Source organism: Muscardinus avellanarius (genome assembly GCF_963383645.1).
Source record: "Muscardinus avellanarius genome assembly, chromosome: 7".
Lineage (NCBI taxonomy): Eukaryota > Metazoa > Chordata > Mammalia > Rodentia > Gliridae > Muscardinus > Muscardinus avellanarius.
The window spans coordinates 60,194,819-60,216,128 of record NC_137793.1 but is presented as its reverse complement, the minus strand read 5'-3'; the positions used below and the strand labels follow the sequence as shown (position 1 = coordinate 60,216,128).

At 41.6% G+C, this 21,310-nt stretch overlaps 1 protein-coding gene across 5 annotated transcripts in view; it reads right to left on the bottom strand.

The window, feature by feature from the left end:
• Window positions 1-20,775, bottom strand: part of CEP170 (centrosomal protein 170) — a gene marked incomplete at both ends in the record, with an annotated part of 120,188 nt that extends 99,413 nt beyond the window's left edge. For all 5 annotated transcript variants that reach the window (XM_080699142.1, XM_080699143.1, XM_080699144.1 and 2 more), the window contains 3 exons: window positions 731-811; window positions 11,574-11,663; window positions 20,671-20,775. In XM_080699142.1, the coding sequence (XP_080555268.1) occupies window positions 731-811; window positions 11,574-11,663; window positions 20,671-20,775 (276 nt within the window). The remainder of the gene's footprint in view (window positions 1-730; window positions 812-11,573; window positions 11,664-20,670) is intronic.
• Between the last annotated feature and the right edge of the window lie 535 nt (window positions 20,776-21,310).

The following is a 21,310-nucleotide window of genomic DNA, read 5'->3' as shown; positions in this document are numbered from 1 at the left end:
TCAACAACTCATTAGCTTAGCCAGACCCTGTTTCAAAATAAAAATAAAATAGGGCTGGGAGTGTAGCTCAGAGGTCAAATGTCCCAGGGCTCACTCCCCAGTACCACACACACACACACACACACACACACACACACACACACACACAGAGAAAGACTGATTTTTTTTTTTATCTAAGGAACTTCATTTACACACTAAATACATGATGCAGTTAACCAAGGAGTGTCAATCTTTGAAGACTTAGGATATTGGAAAGTTTGAATTAAATAGGCAACACAGACATAATACATAAAACAGAATAAGGATAGGGATTGGAAAGAAAGATTTTTAACTTCCTACAGTCCTCCCAGAAAGTTGATTTATATCAACATAATCCCCCTGAAAGGAGCCCCAGGGCTGGACAAAATGACACACTCCCCAGTCACATACTTGGATCTCTAAATCACATATATAACGGCACTGTAGGGAGACTGCTGGTGAAAACGCACAAACAGTAATAGAGGAGGGGAAGAGGATCTGAGTCCATCTAATATTCCAGAGTTATTTTTGGAAGTGACATAGTAACTAAAAATATATATTTTTAAAACATGTAGCATTTTAGAATATAAAGGTAACCATAAATAAAGATTTCTAGGATACCTATAATGTGAATTCATATGTTTCAAGAAATGTTAACTTACACCAGAGTATTTTGAATAAATTTAATAAATGCACAAAATCATATAAGGATATCATATCCAAATCTCAGTTTGTCTTCAAGTTTCAAGGTGATATAAGTCTGCTCTGGAATCCTTACATCATTCACAAAAGTCTACAAGGAAAAGAAAAGGATGTTAGGTTACATATTAAGTATTAATTCTCACATTCCTGACAACCAAGTCCTCAAAACTGTAACTTAAAAAGACATACTGTATGGTCGTTGACACCGTTTGTGTATTTTTAAGATGTGTTATGCCTCCTACAGCATAAATTATTTTATAATAGGCTCTTTATCATTATTATTGGTAACCCAAAGAACATAGTGCTGCCAAGACAGACTGAGAAAATCAAAATCACTTTGAAAACAATGTCAAGAAAAGCTCTTAATCTGAAGCTGAAAGACTATAAAGGATGAAATGATTAACTGACTTAGCATCAGAGTTCACTGAGTCTAATTTTAGCTTTTTGAAAAACTCTGTACAAACACTACTACTTCATTACTTTTTTTCTTATTTCAAAGAATAAAAATTTACTTAAAAAATTGAATAATAAACTGGATATGGTGGCATATGCTTGTAATCCCAGTACTTGGGAGGCTGAGATAGGAGGATCACAGGTTTGTGGCCAGCCTCAGCAACTTAGGCCCTCTGCAACTTAGTGAGACCATTTCCAAGTAAAAAAATTAGGGCTGAAGGTCTAGGCTGGAGGTAGAATCCCCCCCCCATACCTAATCCCCAGCCCCCCCCCCCACAAAAAGACGGAAACTATTCTATGGTAAACAATTGCCATATGGGCCCTTTGGATCTTTTTATGAATCTAAGATGTATTATGGAATCTCAGTGAACTAATTTTTACTGTTTCTTGAGATTCTGCTAATTCATCATCATAGTAATTATTTCATCTTTAATCATTTCCAACAATGCTGAAAATGACTAAAATAGCAAGATGACGAAAGAATAATTAAATTACTTAGGACAGCATTATCCATGAAAAAATAAACTTCATGCCACAAATCAAACCACATATAATATCAAAATTTTTAATGTACACTTAAAAAAGGTAACAAGAGAAAGGTAAAAATAGTTTTAATAGTGAATTTTATATATATATATATAAATTATTTTGGGGGAATACTAAGTCTTTAGAACTTCAACAAGTTACATTTCAAGTACTCAATGACTACACAGGCTGAGACATGAGGATTCCAAGTCTGAAGCCTCAACGAGTGAGTGAGACTCAGCAATTTAGTGAGCCCCGGCTTCCAAATAAGAAAAAATAAAATAGGGCCAGGGTGTAGCTTGGAGGTAGAATGTTCCTAGGTTGAATCACCAGTATCACAAAAGGGCAAATCAAAACAAAATGACACACATGAAGTTTCTCCTCCATTATCTGAAGTCCCTCTGGTATCCCAATCACTCCCTAGCTTCCACATATGAAAGAAACCATAATACCTTTCACTTTCTGTGACTGGCTAGTCTCACTTAGCATACTGGAGCCAGGAAATGGTATAGGGGAAGGGAAGATCAATGAAGGAATCACTTCTGATCCACATATGTACCTTATGTCCATATGTGAGAACACCAACACCAATTTTAGATCCTGCATGGAGAAGGTGGGAGTGGGGAGGGAGCCAGGGGAAGCCCACCATGTGCTTTGTACATGAAAGTCCCTATTACTGTAAACTGTATTATGATGTGAGACTACAATGCACCCATCACACACACACACACACACACACACACACACACACACGCACGCACACGCACACACATGCACGCACACGCATCTGGTAGATACCATAGTGATATTGCATTAACTTTCCAAGAAAATATAAATATCTGGTGACACTATGTTATTAGTAGTTTTTAAGCTATCAAAGAGCATAACCGAAAACTTAGAATTTTTAATTTAATGTCTATAAAGGCAAAGAGAAAATATAGGAAGATATTTTTTAATTATAAGATGTCCACAAAGAGATAGCAATACTCTGGACTATGGTAATAATGACAAAACTGAGAGCATAAGCAAATTAGTTCATGAATCTACAGATAATTTCTAATGAATTATCCTTTTATGTCAGAATTGATGAAAACATGTTTTTAAAGGCATAAAGGTGCCGGGTGTGATGGCGCACGCTTGTAATCCCTGTGCTTGGGAGGCGGAGACAGGAGGATCGCGCAGATTTGAAGCTAGCTGTGCTGGCTTAAGGGACCCCATTTCCAAATAAAAAGTATAAAGTAGGTATGGGCGTGTAGCCCGGAGGTAGAAGGGTTTCCAGGAACCCCAATACCACCAGGAAAAAAAAAAGGCATAAAAAGGTGTTTTTTAATTCAGTCATTCTGTGAAAATCATGTAATATTTTACAGGAAGAACCTAATCTGTTTTGTATTTTTTAAATATGATAATATTTTTCTTTTTTTAAATTTGTGCTCCAACATAAATAATGTTTCTTATGTTTGTTAGTTTGTGATGGACAAATACAGCAAGTACCTATATAAAGGTGATAGAAGAAAAAAAATGATGTAAAAATAAAATTACTGGATTAATCCTCTACTTGCTTATAAATCTAAAAAACATTATGCAATTACAGAAAAATATGGCCATTCCATTACCAAAATTATAAGGTGCTAAAAGGTTTTAAAAATTGTGTGCGTGCACAATACTGAGGATTGAACCCAGGAACATTCCACTTCAGAGCTATACCCCCAGCTCTATTTTTTATTCTTTATTTTAAAACAGGGTCTTACCAAATTACAGAGGGCCTAAGTAGCTGAGGATGGCTATGAACTTGCACTTCATCTGTCTCAGCCTCGCAAGGACTAGAATTACAAGTGAGCACCACCACACCTGGCTATGTTTATTATTTTGAAATAGGGTCTTGCTAAGTTATTCCCTCAAACCTGTTGATCCTCCTGTCTCAGTCTTCCCAAATTCTGGGATTACAGGTGTGTGCTACTATATTCATCTTAAAGAACCAGAAGCAAGCTAAAACCAACTGGAGATGTACACAACATCCAGAATCCACATTTATAAAAGTGGATATATGTTCTAGGTAAATACATAACAAATGATGAGAACAGTTAGCTATTTTTTAAAAAAAACACTGCCCTTTCTATCATCCTTTTATTCTTACTTCTGAAGAGTGTTTGTAAAGAGTTGAATAATACTTATATAAAATAAAAAAGGGTCTATTGGACATATATAATAAAATGACAATTTTTCTTGGCATTCTGGGGGTTAAAAACCTAGAAATTGCCAGAATTATGAAGCACAGAACAAATATTATCTTTCATTGTCCAAAATGTAAATATGATATACAAAATAAGATTCTTTGGTATGATGAAACTTCTATTAGTCTTTCCTCTTTCCTCGTTAATTCTTTTTGTTCCATTCTATTTCATCAGGCCATACTATTTTGGGGGGAAGGTTCTCTCCATGGTGAGGAGGTTTAGAAAGGCCCTGAAGGGTGCAGAAGAAAGTCCTTAAGAGTATGTTATTATGGCTATATTCTCAAATTCCTCAACACAATTAACTCTTTGTAACATGTCATAAAATAACAAATTCAGAGTCTACAGTAATTAGAAAAAGTGGCTATCTTAATTTCAGTCACAAACACATGGAGACAATTAAATACCACTAAAACTCAAGATCACGCCTTAGCATGACTCACCAGTAACTTAGTAGTAGTAGTAGTAGTAGTAGTAGTAGTAGTAGTAGTGCTGGAGATTGAACGCAGGGGCATTCTACCTCTGAGCTATACCCCCAGCTCTATTTTCTTTTTATTTAGAAACAGGGTCTGACTAGGTTGATGAGTCTCACTACTTGCTGAGGCTGTCCTTGAACCTGCAATCCTCCTGTCTCCTTCCAAGTACTAGGATTACAAGTGTGCACCACCATGCCTGGCTCCCCAGTAACTTTAAATCACAAGCTTCTAATAAGATATGCAGAAGGACTAAAGTGGTAATGTAAAGAAAATGCAAAGGTTTCTGGGGTTTATAACTTCCAATTTTAGCTTTATTTCCAAAATAAACATTTAAAAACTTTTGAGTTTATCAAAATATAAAGCTTTTAAAAGATGAGAAAAATGAAGGCAAGAAAAACTAAAATATTAATTCCTGATATTTGGTACACACATGGTAAAGAGCTAGGTATACTGTGTAAGAGGAATGTAATCATTTTGATCCAATTTTATTTAATACTGTCTAAAAACATAAAACACCATATTTACTAAAATGGCACAAGATGAGCTATCAAACCCATTTAAAGTCTATGATTGCTGAACTCTCTTAAATTTAAAGCTCCTACCATGTGTTTAATATATGTATTAGGCATTTTTCAGAGATCATGAAACATTTTAATTCTAACATGCTGTCATTTATTACAGAAATACTTCTTAGGGTCTAAAAAGGCTTAGTAAATAAGCCAGACCGAAAGTTTCAGCTTACAAAAATGTAAGGGAAAACATCTGGAAGAAAATAGTCTCCTACAGGACTAAAATTACATAAGGAAGAGAAATTTCAAAAAGCAACAGGGATAAATCATTTTAGTAAATCAAATCTGAAGCATGTTAATAAATCACACATGGAAAGAAAGACAAGTTTCGTTTCTATGCCAGTGGCCTTGATCACACCTCTTCCTGGTGTGCAGGGCAGTGAGCAAAAGGAGGCAAAGAGGAGAAGCAACAAGACTCAGTGGTCACAAGCGGTAACCTTGGGTTTAAACTCAAGTCTCTGGGGCTGGGATGTAGCTCAGTGGCAAAGCGCCTGCTTTGCAGGTATGGCGCTCTGGGTTCGATCCCCAGTTCAAAAAGAGACCAAAAAAAAAAAAAAAAAGAACCCCTTTAAACTCAGGTCTCTGAACTGCAAGTCGTATTTCTTCTCCACATCAAGGAAGATTAGGTGCCCAAACCAGCTCCAAATTACCCCCTACACAAACCACTATCACACAGAAGTACAGAATATCAATATTAAATTTATATATAACTAAATTATACAAATGGTAGTATCAAATCAAATCATATAACCACCATGTTCTGGGAAACTAAAGGCAGTGACTCCTACGTATCCCCCCCTAAAGTTCTAGGGAGAAGCACTTGTCACTCTCTGCCACACAGATCTGAAGCTGGCAGGAGCTCCAGTGTGCGAAAGGGATACTGCAGAAGCTCAAACAGACTGCTGAAGAGAGACACAAGCAGGACTGGAATAGATGGGAGCTGTGGGGTAGATGCCATGACGGTTAGCTAAGCAGTAAGAGCTCCAGTGGAAGGAGGAGGCAGGGAGCGGTGAAGGCAGACATGGGTTCCCATAAAAAGCTTCAACAGGCTCGCAGAAAAATGGCCCACTAAAACACCAGCAATAAGAAGCAGTTCCAGCTTCCTTTGGCTTCTTTTACTCTCAGTTCTGGTGGCAAATAACAAGGTATGAATTTAGGTCCCTTGGGACTATATTTTGGAGTAAGGTAAAAGGGAGTAGGAGTGGAAGTGATCATTTTAGTTAGGTTTAGTTGGTAAGGGCTTTTCTTTAAAATGTAACAGTGTAGCCAGGCGTGGTGGCGCTCGCTTGTAATCCCCGTGCTTGGGAGGCAGAGACAGGAGGATCACGCAGGTTCGAAGCCAGCTGCGCGTGCTGGCTTAGGAGACCCTGTTTCCAAATAAAAATGTAAAAATAGGTCTGGGAGTGTAGCCCGGAGGTAGAAGGGCTTACAGAAACCCCAGTACCAACAAAAATAATAATAATAATAATAATCTAACTGTATTCTTTAAAAAATATATAGGGTACAGGATGCTAAATGGGTATGTGGTCCTAGAGATTGAATCCAGACACATTCTACCACACTACATCTCCAGCCCGTTATATTTGTGTTTTCAAACAGGGTCTCATTAAGTAGCTGAGAGTCTCACTAAGTTGCTGGGGTTAGCCTCAAACCCGTGGTCCTCCTGCCTCAGCCTCCTAAAGTACTGGGATTACAACTACCATACCCAGCTTCTTAGCTGCTTTTTAAAAAATCATAACAACTTAATATTTATTGAATATTTATTATGTACTATTCTAAGGGTTTAAATTTAACTTATTGATATCTTTACAACAAATTAATATTAGTACTAATTTATTATTTCTTTCTTTCTTTCTTTTTTTTTTTTTGTGGTACTGAGAGTGGAACCCAGGGGCTTTTCTACTTCCAGGCTATACTCCCAGAATTATTTTATACTTTATTTGGAAAAAGGGTCTCATTAAGTTGTTGAGAGCCTCACTAAGTAGCTGAGGCTGGCTTCAAACCTGTGTGATCCTCCAGTCTCAGCCTCCCAAGCCCTGAGATTACAAGCATGCAACACCATGCCTGGATATTATTTCTATTTTTTTAAATTGAGAACAGAGAAATCAAGTCATTTGTCCAAGACTATATCACTAATAAGAATTAAAACTGGCTCATAATCACTCCAATGAATCCCACCTAATTCTGAAATTACTATTTCTAGTCTGATGCCCAAAATTCTAGGATGACATAAATATTAAGAGTAAATAGGCTATGGCTGGGTGCCTTGACACACGCTTATAATCCCAGTACTTGGGAGGCTAAGATAGGAGGATCATAGGTTTGTAGTCAGTCTCAATAACTTAGTAAAGCTCTCTACAACTTAAGGAGACCCTTTTTCAAAATACAATAGGGCTTGGCATGTAGCTCAGAAGTAGAATGCCCTGGATTCAATTCCTAGTATCACCAAATAAAATAAAATAAACATGCTATAAGTAAAAGGCATATAATAGCTGGTATTTCTCAGATTTTTTTTTCTTTCTTTTTTTTTTTTTTTTTTTTGGTGGTACTGGGGGTGGAACCCAGAGGCTTTCTATCTCTGGGCTATACTCCCAGACCTTTTTTATATTTTATTTGGAAACAGGGTCTCACTAAGTTGCTGAGAGCCTCACTAAGTAGCTGAGGCTGGCTTCGAACCTGTGCGATCCTCCTGTCTCAGCCTCCCAAGTGCAGGGATTACGAGCGTGCGCCACCCCACCCGGCTTCTCAGATTTTTTTTTTACACTATTTGGCTACCAAAGTCCTTTCTAGCACGTTTCCCAGGTTGTCATATGCGTGGAACAGAGCTCTCATTTGTGCCACTGTAAGCTCTGTAGTAGGCACACCCATTCACATTTCATCTTTGTAACAATACTACAGAAGTCGTTACAGTATTTTATAACCAAAGCAAGGCACTACATTTTACATTGCATCTGTACTTTCATAAATTCCAACTTGTTACCTTTTTACACACCTCAGGAGACTATATCTATACAAGGAAATTGCTTTTTTTTTTTTTTTTTTTTTTGCCGGCTGGGGATGGAGCCCAGGGGCATTTGACCTCCAAGTTACACCCCCTGCCCAATTTTTTATTCTTTATTTTTGAAACAGGATCTCACTGAGTTGCAGAGGGCCTCACTAAGTAGCTGAGGCTGTCTGGGAACCGCAATCCTCTGGTCTCAGCCTCCCGAATGCTGGGATTACAAGCCTGCGCCACCCACTTTGAAGAGATTAACGAATCTGCTCAAGTTATATCAATGGTAAACTTCAGATCTGAGATTCAAACCCAGGTCCTAAATCAAGGTTAAAATAGAGAAGATATTCTACATGAATTATTATCTTTCATAAAATTATTATGTATAACCATATAATAGAACTATCACTCTAGAAGTTCATATTTCATCTAATTTTTTTTGTGTGTTGGGGTCTGGGGATGGGACCCAGGGGCATTCGACCTTCTGAGTTATACCCCCTGCCCTATTTTTTATTCTTTACTTTGAAGCAGGGTCTTACTAAGTTATGGAGGGCCACACTAAGTAGCTAAGGCTGTCTTCGAACTGCGATCCTCTGGTCTCAGCCTCCCAAATGCTGGGATTACAAGTGTGCCCCACCATGCCCAGCTTCATCTAATTTTTAAACAACTAACACCAAATAATTTTCATATTTGATCACACTCTTGTAATTTCCTAAAATTATAATGTAAAGACACAAAAGAGCTGGGTGCAGTGGTATATCCCTATAATCCCAATACGTGGAAGGCTAAGAAAGGAGAATCGGGATCACAGGAGACCAGCCTGAGCAACTTGGTAAGACCTTTCTCAAAACAAAAATTAAAAAGGGCCAGGGTATAACATAATGGCAGTGTTCCCCTGGGTTCATCCCTAGTATCACACATACACAAGCACATGCATACATGGTGACAGACATAAGAATAGTATTGTGTCAAGATTAAACTTTCTGGACTCAAAGGCAAAATATAACACTGTTAAAATATTTTACATAAAGCCGGGCATGGTGGCGCTGTGACTTATATATTGAGGCAAAGAAATATTAACTATTCAGAATAGACAGAGATATAAAAATACATTTAACAGAAAACCAATAAAACACTCAAAATAAGAGTTAAAATGTTATAGGTAGCCAGGCGTTGTGACACAAGCTTGTAATCCCTGTTCTTGGGAGGCGGAGACAGGAGGATCACGCAGGTTCAAAGCCAGCCGCGCTGGTTTAAGAGAGCCTGTTTCCAAATAAAAAAGTATATATATAAAAAAAAGGTACTGCGCCGGGCGTGGTGGCGCACGCTTGTAATCCCCGCGCTTGGGAGGTAGAGACAGGAGGATCACGCAGGTTTGAAGCCAGCCGCGCGCGCTGGTTTAGGACCCTGTTTCCAAAATGAAAATGTAAAAAAATAGGTCTGGGAGTGTAGCCCGGAGGTAGAAGGGCTTCCAGGAACCCCAGTACCACCACCAAAAAAAAAAAAAAAAAAAAAAAAAAAAAGGTACTGGGAGTGTAGCCTGGAGGTAGAAGGGCTTCCAGGAACCCCAGTACCACCAAAAAAAAAACCAAAAAACAAAAAAAGTCATAGGTATAGAGAAGGGAAAAAAGTAATCCTAACATAAAGAACTTAGAAATCAAAACTGCTGATTTATATTCTTCGTATTAAATAACAATTTCTACCTTCTCTGTACATCTCTTTTTATTTTAATCTTTTCAACAGTTCAACAACATCAGCAAGTTACTATTCCTAAATTCAAGAATCTTCTCTTTGATCCCTTCACCAATAAGTGGAATTTAAGCTTTCTTTTTAAAAGTAAGTAAAAGTTCTATAAATGGCAAGGGAGATAGGAAAAATATTAGGCTGGAAAAAAATGTAACATCTATTTGGAAATCTATTTGAAGGAGGAAAATAAAAGACTACAGTTTTGAATGTGTAGCAAGGCAAAGTATAGTGGAGCACAAGTATGGAAAAGTGGCTAATGCCAAATGTGAGGAATTTGAGTGCAATTTTGAAGAATATTGACTTAATTCATAGAAAGAAACAAGGACTTAAAACAGCAAAACATGCATATTTTAAAAAAAGTATGTCAAAGAATAAACACAAAAATCCTTCAGAAGCAGGTCAATTTAGAACGAGAAAAAAACTTTTACCTTATTTGCCAAATTTCTGCATGTTTTCCATATAATATTAAATGCATACTGTGAAAACCAGTAGCAGCCTGAAGTAGCTGGAATATATTTAATTTTTGTTAAATTAATTTTAATAATTTCAAGAGGTTAGGAATGTGGCTAAGAAATCAAGATAATTCAATATGTCACAATACTTCAACATTTTCTTATATTCTCTGGTTATAAATGTAGAAAGACAAAATTAAGAAATAAGGGAAAATTCACTGCAGTAACACAAAAAGTATGAAATCAATGAAAGAATGAACAAGGTGCTATGGTAATGTACTACATTTGATAAGGAAGATGGTTATTTCACGGTGTTTTTAACCTTGTTATAGGTCCTCCACTATCTGGCACCAAACCACATATCCATGTTTATTTCTTAAAGTGAGTCCATATTTTTTTATCTTTGAGAGTGTTTTTGCCTTCTCACTGTCATGACTGTATTCTGTTTCCTACATAAACTGCAACCACATAGTGAGGTCAAGCTTAGTTCTCATTTCCAGAATAAAGTCTTTAACTGTTACACATAATACCAACTAACCAGTTTTGAGTTTTGTTTTGCAGCACTGGGGGTGGAAGCCAGGGGTCTTCTATCTCCAAGCTACACCCCCAGGCCTATTTTTTATTCTTTATTTTGAAACAGTCTCACTGAGTAGCTGAGGCTGTCTGCGAACCTGGATCCTCCTGTCTCAGCCTCCCAAATGCTGAGATTATAAGTGTGCACCACCACACCCAACTCCAACCAGTTTTTTTTTTTTTTTTTTTTTTTTTTGGTGGTACTGGGAATGGAACCCAGGAGCCTTCTACCTCCGGGGTACACTCCCAGACCTATTTATATTTTATTTGGAAACAGGGTCTCTTAAGCCAGCTGAGTCTGGCTTCGAAACTGCGCGATCCTCCTGTCTCAGCCTCCAAAGTGTAGGGATTACAAGCATGCTCCACCATGCCCGGCTCCAACCAGTTTTTTAATTCCTATTAAGTGTTTATTTCTAGTTTCTTGGGAGCATGAGCTAATTTCATATTGTTATATGACCCCCTCACAAAGAGCAAAATGCCTAGCCAATATATAAAAGTGTCCTACATCTATGCATGGTGGTACAGGTCTATAATCTCAGTACTTGGAAGGCTAAAACAGGAAGGAGGTCTGCAGGTTTGAGGTCCCTGCATGGTAACTTAGTGAGACCCTATTTCAAAAGAAAAAATAAAAAAGACTGGGGGTGTAGTTCATAAGTAGAATGCCCCGGGGTTCAATCACCAGTGCCATTCACAACATAAAAACAACACAAAAATGTTTTTTCATAAACTACAAAGGAAAGGAAAATGAAATGTAATACAAATAGGAAATGCAATATGCCTTCTCTTCTTATAATATTAAACAAATTTTCAAATAAGAAAAACTAAACTTGTCAACTTACCCCATTCAGGCTGCCTAAGTCTTTCACCAAATGTTCATCTGTAGAGGCATCATAATTGATGACTGCATGTTGCTTATCCACGCTTCGAGACTGAAAGGAAGTTTTTAAGTTAATAAATACAAGAAAACACTAGAATATACCCCCCAAATTGGGAGTTAGATACCCAACGTTAATAGGACAGTAGATAAACATGGGAAATATCAATGAAAAAGTAGATTAAGTTTTACTATATAACACAAATTTGGCATCAGTCCTTACAGAGGAAAGAAGCCAAATTTTTGAAATAGTCTTTCTACAAATTTACATGTTCTCATTCTGAAAGAATTTAAACTGGCTAACTTTACTGAATATATTAAATTACAATGTTTTAGATTTTGAAACTGTAAGATGGGAATCACATAAATTATGTTTTACAAATCATTATAAAATATTTATCCTGTAGGGTTTTCTTTCGAGTATTTTTTTGGGGGGTATTTGGGATTGAACCCAGAGACACTCAACCACTGAGTTACACCCCTAACCCTTTTGGTTTTATTTATTTTTTATTATTTTTTTATTTTTTGGTGGTAGTGGGGATGGAACCCTTCTACCTCCAGGCTACATTCCCAGACTTATTTTATATTTTTTATTTGGAAACAGGGTCTCTTAAGCCAGAGAGGCTGGCTTCGAACCTGCGCGATCCGCCTGGGTTCATGTATTAGAGACCTGTAAGAAGTGCAAGGTGACCTTGTCACTGAGGGCACCGCCATCAGAAGGGATTAAGTAGCTCTCCTGGGATGCTGGTAACTTCCCTTCACAGTGGGTTGTTATAAAAAGCAAGACTAACTCCTCCTAGCTCTCTGGCTCGTGTTCGTTCCTGTGCTCTCTCTCCAGCCATGGGATCATCTACCACGTGATGACCCTTACCATTCAAGCAAATATTAAGTACCATGTTTTTGAACCTCCAAAACTGTGAGTTCAATAAATGTCTTTTCTTCATGTATCACCTAGCCTCAGGTGTTTTGTTCTAGGTACAGAAAACTGACTAATCAGAGTAGGGCGTGGTGGCACATGCGTATAATCCCAGTGCTTGGGAGGCTGAGACAAGAGGATCCCAGGTTTAAGGACAGTCTTAGCAAGTAAGACTCTCATCAACCTAGCAAGACCCTGTTTTAAAATAAAAATAAAATAGCCATGTGTAGTTGCACACGCTTATAACCCCATCATTTGCAAGGCTGAGACAGGAAGATTGTGGTTCATGGGCAGCCTCAGTTCCTTAGTGAGGCCCTTTGAAACTCAGTGAGAATTCTGTTTCAAAATAAAAAATAGGGCTGGCGGTGTAGCTTGGAGGTAGAATGCCCCTGGGCTCCATCCCCAGTACCGCAAAATAAATGAATAAATAAATAAACAAACAAACAAACAAACAAACAAACAAATAAATACAATAGAGCTGGGGGTATAGCTCGGAAGTAGATTGTCCCTGGGTTCGATCTATAGTAACAAACACAAAAAAGGACAAATCTATGTAGGTTCTTAATAAATATTAACCAAATCATGGCAAATAATCTCTCGGTAAGGAAAAGAATATATAGAAAAAGTAGAAGTCCTTACAATAGTGCACTTAAAGGAAAAAATCTCTAAGGTGAGAAAAAGAAAATTCCTTGGGAAAGTTATCATTAGATTAGGAATGTAGAAATTAAATGGCTATTCATGGAGCCAGGGAATTATGCCATGGTATGGTCAACACGGATCAGAGATACTGAAGAAAAAATATGATTTGGGGAGAAAATAATTTAGGGACACCAACTTAACTAATTTCACAATTTGCCTGGATATTCTTAATCTAATATGCATCCTGTTTTACAATTTTTTATGGTGGTAAATAAATACCTGAGTATAACAGAAGAAAGTGCTAAAGACATAGAGAACAAGAGAAGTTATTGATATAAGATATTTTCCAACTCTAGGTACTGGAAAATGAGGAAGATGTTACTTAGGATGGAAAAGCATTGTGCTATAATAGGAATTAAGGCAGAAAACCAAGATTACAGAACAAAACAGTCTAGTGAGTGGTCAAGGAAAACTGGGGGAATAAGGAGGGTAAGTTATTGACAGCTGACTATACAAGCCATAAAACCATTCTATTTCTAGATGACCAAATTCACATTTCCTCTAGATTAAACTAAGCAAAGAGAAACTACATTGTGACTTAATTTTCACAATCCATTTGCATACTTCTTTTTATTCCTTCTGTATCATCCATGATAACTTTTTAAATATTTATTTATTTATTTTTTATTGGTGCATTGTAATCATACATCACATTGGAATGCAAGACTTGAGAGCATATACAAGCACACATCATCCAATTAGCCCTCATCCACTCCCCATCCCATTCCCTGCCCGTCCCTCCATCCCATGCTTGTTTGGTGATTAACTTTAATACAATTGTTTACCTACCTACTGAGTTTTAAAGAGGCTCCATCCTCCCCTATCTCATACCCTCTGTTTGGTCACCTTATTTGCTTCGCTATAGGGCCCTTTCTATACCTTGACCTCTTCCTGTTACCACTTTCCTCCTAGTTATTGCTGATTAGGGGAAGCATCAGTTTTTCATTTTCTGCGATATTTCTCTGTGCATGCCGCGTTGCAAGTACCTATCCCAGTAGTGGCCTGGCTATCCGGTGGACTGATCCAGACCTCACTGGCTCAGGCACTGGCCTTGCCTCCTGGTAGGCCCCGATTCTGGCCTCACTAGCCCCCACACCAGCCTAACCCCTCGGCTGACTCCAATCCAGGCCTCAGAGGCCCCAGCACCGGCCTTGACTCACAGCAGGCTCCGGTTCCGACCTTGCTGACCCCGGCACCGGCCTAACCCTTCGGCAGGCTCTGATCCTGGCCTCGAAGGCCCCAGCACTGGCCTTGCCTCTAGGCAGGCTCCTGTGCCGGCCACTGGCCCCAGCACCGGCCTACCCCTCGGCAGGCTCCCATCCTGGCCTTGGAGGCCTCAGCACCAGCCTTGACTCACAGCACTGGCCTAACCACTTGGCAGGCTCCGATCCCAGCTTTGCTGGTCCCAGCATCGGCCTACCCTCTCAGCAGGCTCCGATCTTGGCCTCGGAGGCCTTAGTAGTGGCTGTGCCTCATGGAAGGCTCCAATCCCAGCCTCGCTGACCCCCGCACCAGCCTTACCCCTTGGCAGGCTCCAATCCAGGCCTCTAGAGCCCCAGCAGCGTCCTTGCCTCACGGCAGGCAACAATCCTGGCCTCGCTGGCCCCAGCACCGGCCTAACCCCTCAGCAGGCACTGATCCCCGCCTCGGAGGCCTCAGTAACAGCCTTGCCTCAAGGCAGACTCCGATGCCGACCGCTGGCCCCAGCACAGGCCTACACCTCGGCAGGCTCGGATCCCAGCCTCGGAGGCTCCAGCCCAGGCTTGCCTCACGGCAGGCTCCAATCCCCAACCTTGCTGACCCCGGAACCAGACTAATCCTTTGGCAGGCTCCAATCCCGGCATCGGAGGCCCCAGCACCGGCCTTGCCTCACAGCAGGCTCCGATCCCGGCCTCGCTGGCCCCAGCACCAGCCTACCCTCTCAGCAGGCTCCAATCCCAGCCTCGGAGGCCTTAGTAGCGGCTGTGCCCCATGGTAGGCTCCAATCCCGGCCTCACTGGCCCCGGCACCTCAGTAGTAGCCTTGCCTTACGGCAGGCTCCAATCCCAGCCGCTGGCCCTGGCACCGGCCTAACCCCTTGGCAGGCTCTGATCCCGGCCTCAGAGGCCTCAGTAGCGGCCTTGCCTCATGGCAGGCTCCGAAGCCAGCCGCTGGCCCCGGCACCGGCCTAACCCCTCGGCAAGGCTCCAATCCAAGCCTCGGAGGCCCCAGCATCGGCCCTGCCTCACGGCAAGCTCCGATCCTGGCCTTACTGGCCCCGGCACCAGCCTAACCCCTCAGCAGGCTCCGATCCCGGCCTTAGAGGCCTCAGTACCGGCCTTGCCTCACGGCAGGCTCCGATGCCAGCCACTGGCCCCGGCACTGGCCTAACCCCTCGGCAGGCTCCAATCCCGACCTCGTTGGCCCCGGCCTAACCCCTCAGCAGGCTCTGATCCCAGCCTCGGAGGCCTCAGTAGCAGCCTTGCCTCACAGCAGGCTCCAATGCCGGCCTCGGAGGCCCCAGTGGCGGCCTTGCCTCACGGCAGGCTCCGTTCACAACCTTGCTGGCCCCGGCACTGGCCTCCATTTGCATATTTCAACATAAATTAATAATCATCATTCAGAAACAATTCAAATCTGAGCAAGATTGCTAAATTCATCAAGTCTCTGGACTAATGAAAAACCCATAGCTGACCCAATCTTAAATTGCAAAGACAATCAATTTTGACAGGGCCCTTCCTTGTTCCTGTCACTTTGAGCTTTAAATAAAAATGCAAGACTCTCTACTCACTGTCTGCTTGTGGTACTTTTTCTCACAAGAGTCTATGCTTCTTTCCTCCTGAGTTTTTCTCTTTGTTTTAGTTTTTACTCTTTCCAAGACCATGTAATGTACTCTTCAGTTTGCCTTATTTCAAACTCCTTTTTGTTTTTAAGCTATTCGTAGATGGTTATTTCCTATACCCTTCCTTTAAAATCTGGCATTCCCTCTGAACTCTAATTCTACTGCACCTCTCCTAAATCCCACATCCCATTAAAATAATGGTGTAAGAAGTCTCCAAGTTTACTATGACTTCTAGACCATGACTCATCCCCTTCAATAAAAAACACTTTATTTTCTTATAAAGGTCCATTTATATTACAAAGCTAGTGAATTTTCAAGGAAAACTGAGCGAATAGATACACAAAACAGAGGAAAAGAATGGAGAACCCAGAAATAAATTTAAATATATATATTCAACCATTTTGAGAGTGTACCAAGAGAACATAATTAAGACAGTATCTTCAACAAATGGTGCTTAGAAACTAGATTTCCACACCCAAAAGAATGGAATCAGATCCTTATTTTATACCATATACAAAAGTAAATTAAGACTTAAGACAGGAAGCTATAGAATTCCTAGAAAGGAACATATAGGAAAAAACTCCCCAGACACTGGCTTTGGCAATGATTTTTTGGATATAACAGAAGCCCAAGTCACAAAAGCAAAAATAAATAAAAGGGACTATATTTTTATAAAACCAAAAAGCTCTGCACAGCAAAGAACAAAATGAAAACTACAGCCTTTAGATAAGAAAAAAAAGTATGCAAATCATGTATCTGATAAGGGGTTAATATCTAAAATTTATAAAGAACTCATACCATCCAAAGTGGAATAAGAACCCAATTTTAAAATGGTCAAATAACTTAAATAGACATTTCTACAAAGACATAAAAATGTTCAACAGGTATATGAAAAGGCACTCAAACATCATTAATCATTAGGGAGATGAAAATCAAAATCACTGAGATACCAGCTCACATCCAATAGGATGACTACTATTAAAAAAATCAAAAGACGCTGGGACCCGGACCAGACCCCTGGAGAAACCGGGCCCAGTACCCTGGGTCCCAGGCGGGGGTCGCGCGGGGAACGCCAGCCGGGTCCCGGGTCGCAGGACTCTGGGCCCCGGGCCGAACTGCGCGTAGCACACCAGACACCTAGAGAAACCGGGCAGAGTACCCTGGGTCCCGGACGGGGGTCACGCGGGGCATGCCAGCCAGGGCCCGGGTCGCGGGACCCTGGGCCCCAGGCAGAGTAGTGCAGAGCACTCTGGACCCATGGGGAAACCGACCAGGTCACAGTGCTACTGAGTGCCTGATCCCACTACCTCCTCAAACCACATATACTGTCTTCTCTTATTTAAAAAAAAAAAAAGGAAAAGAAAAAGAAAAATATCGAAGAGGAATTAAGAAAGCCGCTGCGGATGCCAGGACGCTGGACATGCAGACAAAACTTATCTAAATGCACTGGAACTTATAGAAAAATTCCCTGTGAAGGAGGACTGCTGTTTCTCTATAATGTTAAGAATCTTGGACATCACCTGTAAGGAGAGAGTTTAGCGGAGACCACGGAGAAAGGCAGTGTTGAAAGTGGTCTCCGTGATGGAGGTGGAGACTTGTATTCAGGAGAAGCAGAAACCGGATCCTACCAACCTTATTTTTTTGGAGAAATTACACCAAATGTCGAATGCTACCATCACGCATGCTTAGGAACACTGGACAACATTCAGAGTGGAAAAAGAGCCTAGGAAGGATTTGAAATGGTGGAGGCAGTGGTAATGGCAGTGGCTAGTACTCAGGGGAGGCAGAGATCTGATACATTACACCTAGAACCTTTGAAATAATAACCCCAGAGACAGTGATCGGAGCCTGCTGAGGGGTTAGGCCGGTGCCGGGGCCAATGGCCGACATCAGAGTCTGCCATGAGGCAAGGCTACTACTGGGGCCTCCAAGGCCGAGATCAGAGCCTGCCGAGGGGTTAGGCTAATGCTGGGGCCAGTGAGGCTGGGATCGGAGCCTGCCTTGAGGCAAGGCCGGTGATGGGGCCTCCGAGGCCGGGATCGGAGCCTGCCGAGGGGTTAGGCCAATGCTGGGGCCAACGGCAGGCATTGGAGCCTGACAGAAAACAAGGCCACTACTGGGGCCTCCGAGGCCGGGATCGGAGCCTGTAGAGGGGTTAGGCCAATGCTGGGGCCAACGGCCAGCATCGGAGCCTGACAGGAGGCAAGGCCGCTACTGGGCCCTCCGAGGCTAGGATCGGAGCCTGCCGAGGGGTTAGGCCAGTGCTGGGGCCAGAGACGCCGGGATCGGAGCCTGCCGAGGGGTTAGGCCGGTGCCGGGGCCAATGGCCAGCATAGGAGCCTGCCATGAGGCAAGGCCACTACTGGGGCCTCCAAGGCCGAGATCAGAGCCTGCCGAGGGGTTAGGCTAATGCTGGGGCCAGTGAGGCTGGGATCGGAGCCTGCCTTGAGGCAAGGCCGGTGCTGGGGCCTCCGAGGCCGGGATTGGAGCCTGCCGAGGGGTTAGGCCGATGCTGGGGCCAACGGCAGGCATCGGAGCCTGACAGAAGACAAGGCCACTACTGGGGCCTCCGAGGCCGGGATCGGAGCCTGCAGAGGGGTTAGGCCGATTCTGGGGCCAACGGCCAGCATCGGAGCCTGACAGGAGGCAAGGCCGCTACTGGGCCCTCCGAGGCTAGGATTGGAGTCTGCCGAGGGGTTAGGCCAGTGCTGGGGCCAGAGAGGCCGGGATCGGAGCCTGCCGAGGGGTTAGGCCAGTGCCGGGGCCAATGGCCGGCATAGGAGCCTGCCGTGAGGCAAGGCCACTACTGCGGCCTCTGAGGCCGGGATCGGAGCCAGCTGAGGGGCCAGGCCAGTGTCGGGGCCAGCGAGACCAGAATTGGGGCCTCCCATGAGGCAAGGCCGCTGCTTGAGCCAGCAAGGTCTGGATCAGTCCACCAGGTAGCCAGGCCACTACTGGGGCCGTCAAGTGTGGGATCGGTACTTGCAATGCGGCAGAGAAATATCGCAGAAAATATAAATCAGATGCTTCCCCTAATCAACAGGAAGAGGATGAGCTATAGAAAGGGCCCTATAGTGAAGCAACTAATGTGACCAATCAGAGGGTATAGAATAGTGGAGGACAGAGCCTCTTTAAAACACAGGAGGTACATAAACAACTGTATCAAAGTTAATCACCAAACAAGCATGGGATCGAGGGAGGGGAAGGGAATGGGATGGGGGATGGATGAGGGCTAACTGGATGATGTGTGCTTGTATATCCTCTCAAATCTTGTACTCCAATGTGATTGATATATGACTACAATGCACCAAATAAAAAATAAATAAAAATAAAAAATAAAGCTTGTAGAATTCAACTGGGAAAAAAAATCAAAAGACAACAAATATTGGCAAAGGTGTGAAAAAGAAGCTATTTACACTGCTGGTAGGAATGTAGATTGCTGTGGCCATATAAAAATGATATAAAAATTTCTAAACAAATTAAAAATAGAACTGCTGCTGGGTATGGTGGCGCACGCTTGTAACTTCAGCATTTGGAAGGCTGAGACAGGAGGATTGTGGTTTGCGAACAGCCTCAGCTACTCAGTGAGGCCCTTTGCAACTCAGTGAGACCCTGTTTCAAAAAATAAAGAATAGCCAGGCGTGGTGGCACACGCTTGTAATCCCCACGCTTGGGAGGCTGAGACAGCCTTAGCTGGCTTAAAAGACCCTGTTTCCAAATAAAATATGAAATAGGTCTGGGAGTATAGCCCAGAGGTAGAAGGCCCCTGGGTTCCATCCCCAGTACCACCAAATAAATAAATAAATAGATAGATGATAGACAGATAAGAAAGAAAGAGAAAAAGAAAGAAAGAAAGAAAGAAAGAAAGAAAGAAAGAAAGATAGATAGATAGATAGGGCTGGGGGTGTAATTCAGAGGTAGAATGGCCCTAGATTCCATCCCCAGTACCAAAATTAAAAAAAAAAAAAATGCCATTCAACCCAGCAATTCTTCTGTGCATAAACCCCAAAGAAATGAAATTGTCACTGTCTAAAGATAATCTGCACCCCCCAAGTACATATACACAATGAAATAGTAGCCCTAATAAAGAACTTCTTGCCATTTGCCCCAACATGGAAAAGGAATTTGGAGAATATTATGCTAAGGGAAATAAAGCCAGACACAGAAGAAAAATATTATCTGATCTCATTTATAAGTGAAATCTTACACACACACAAGTTCCCAGAGGCTGGGGAGATGGATGCAGAGGATGGGAAGATACAGGTCACAGAATACAGAGCAGCGGATATGTAAGATAATGAGTAAATCTAGAGATCTAATGTATAAAATGAGAAATAAAATTGTCCTGTATATGCAACTCAAGCTACATGAGTATATTTTATCTGCTATTATTTCAATAATAACAAAAAATAGGCAACTACATGAGAGGATGAATATGTTAGCTATTACTTATATGTATCCTACAGTGTCCTGTTTTGTACCTTAAAAAATATATATATATATACAATAAAAATTTAGTATTTTTAAAAACTAACAATCGTTTTGCTCAAACTAATAGCAGCATAGTAGGAAAATTTTATATGAATTCTAAGTTCTGAATAGACACAGAGAATGCAGTACAGTTACCTGCAACATGAGTTCACAGTCATCTCTTCCAACAAAAATCATTTCTCGTGGCAGCCTGTGGCGAGTGCCTCCACTGCTCACCAAAAACCACGATGTTAAGCTCATTTTCTGCTTAGCTTCTAGTCTTTGGCAAAGCTACGTCATCCTGTAAGATAGGAAGAAAAAAAGATACATTTGGGCATTTTTAACTTTAGTAACCTACAAGTAGGCCTAGGAATAGAACTGCATTCATCAACACTTACATTGGATTAATATATGCCAAATTTTCACCAGTGAAGTAAGCTCACAAACTCTACTAAGAGTCAAGTTAAAAGCAGAACAACTAGGTTAAGCCACATGGCACAAGCCTATAGTCCCAGGTAGTCAGGAGGGCAAGACAGGAAGATTGCTTGAGCCCATCAATTCAAGACCAGCCTGAACAACATAGCCAGACTTGCCTTCTGAATGCCCTGGATTCAAACTGCAGTACCATTAAAAATAAATACACACATAAATAAAACAAGCCAGGCATGGTGGTGCATATAATCCCAGCTCCTCAGAAAGGTGAGTTAGGAAGATCACATGTTTGAGACAAGACCCTGCCACTCTATCTCAAAAAAAAAAAAAAAAAAAAAACTTAAAAGGCTAGAAATGAGCTGGG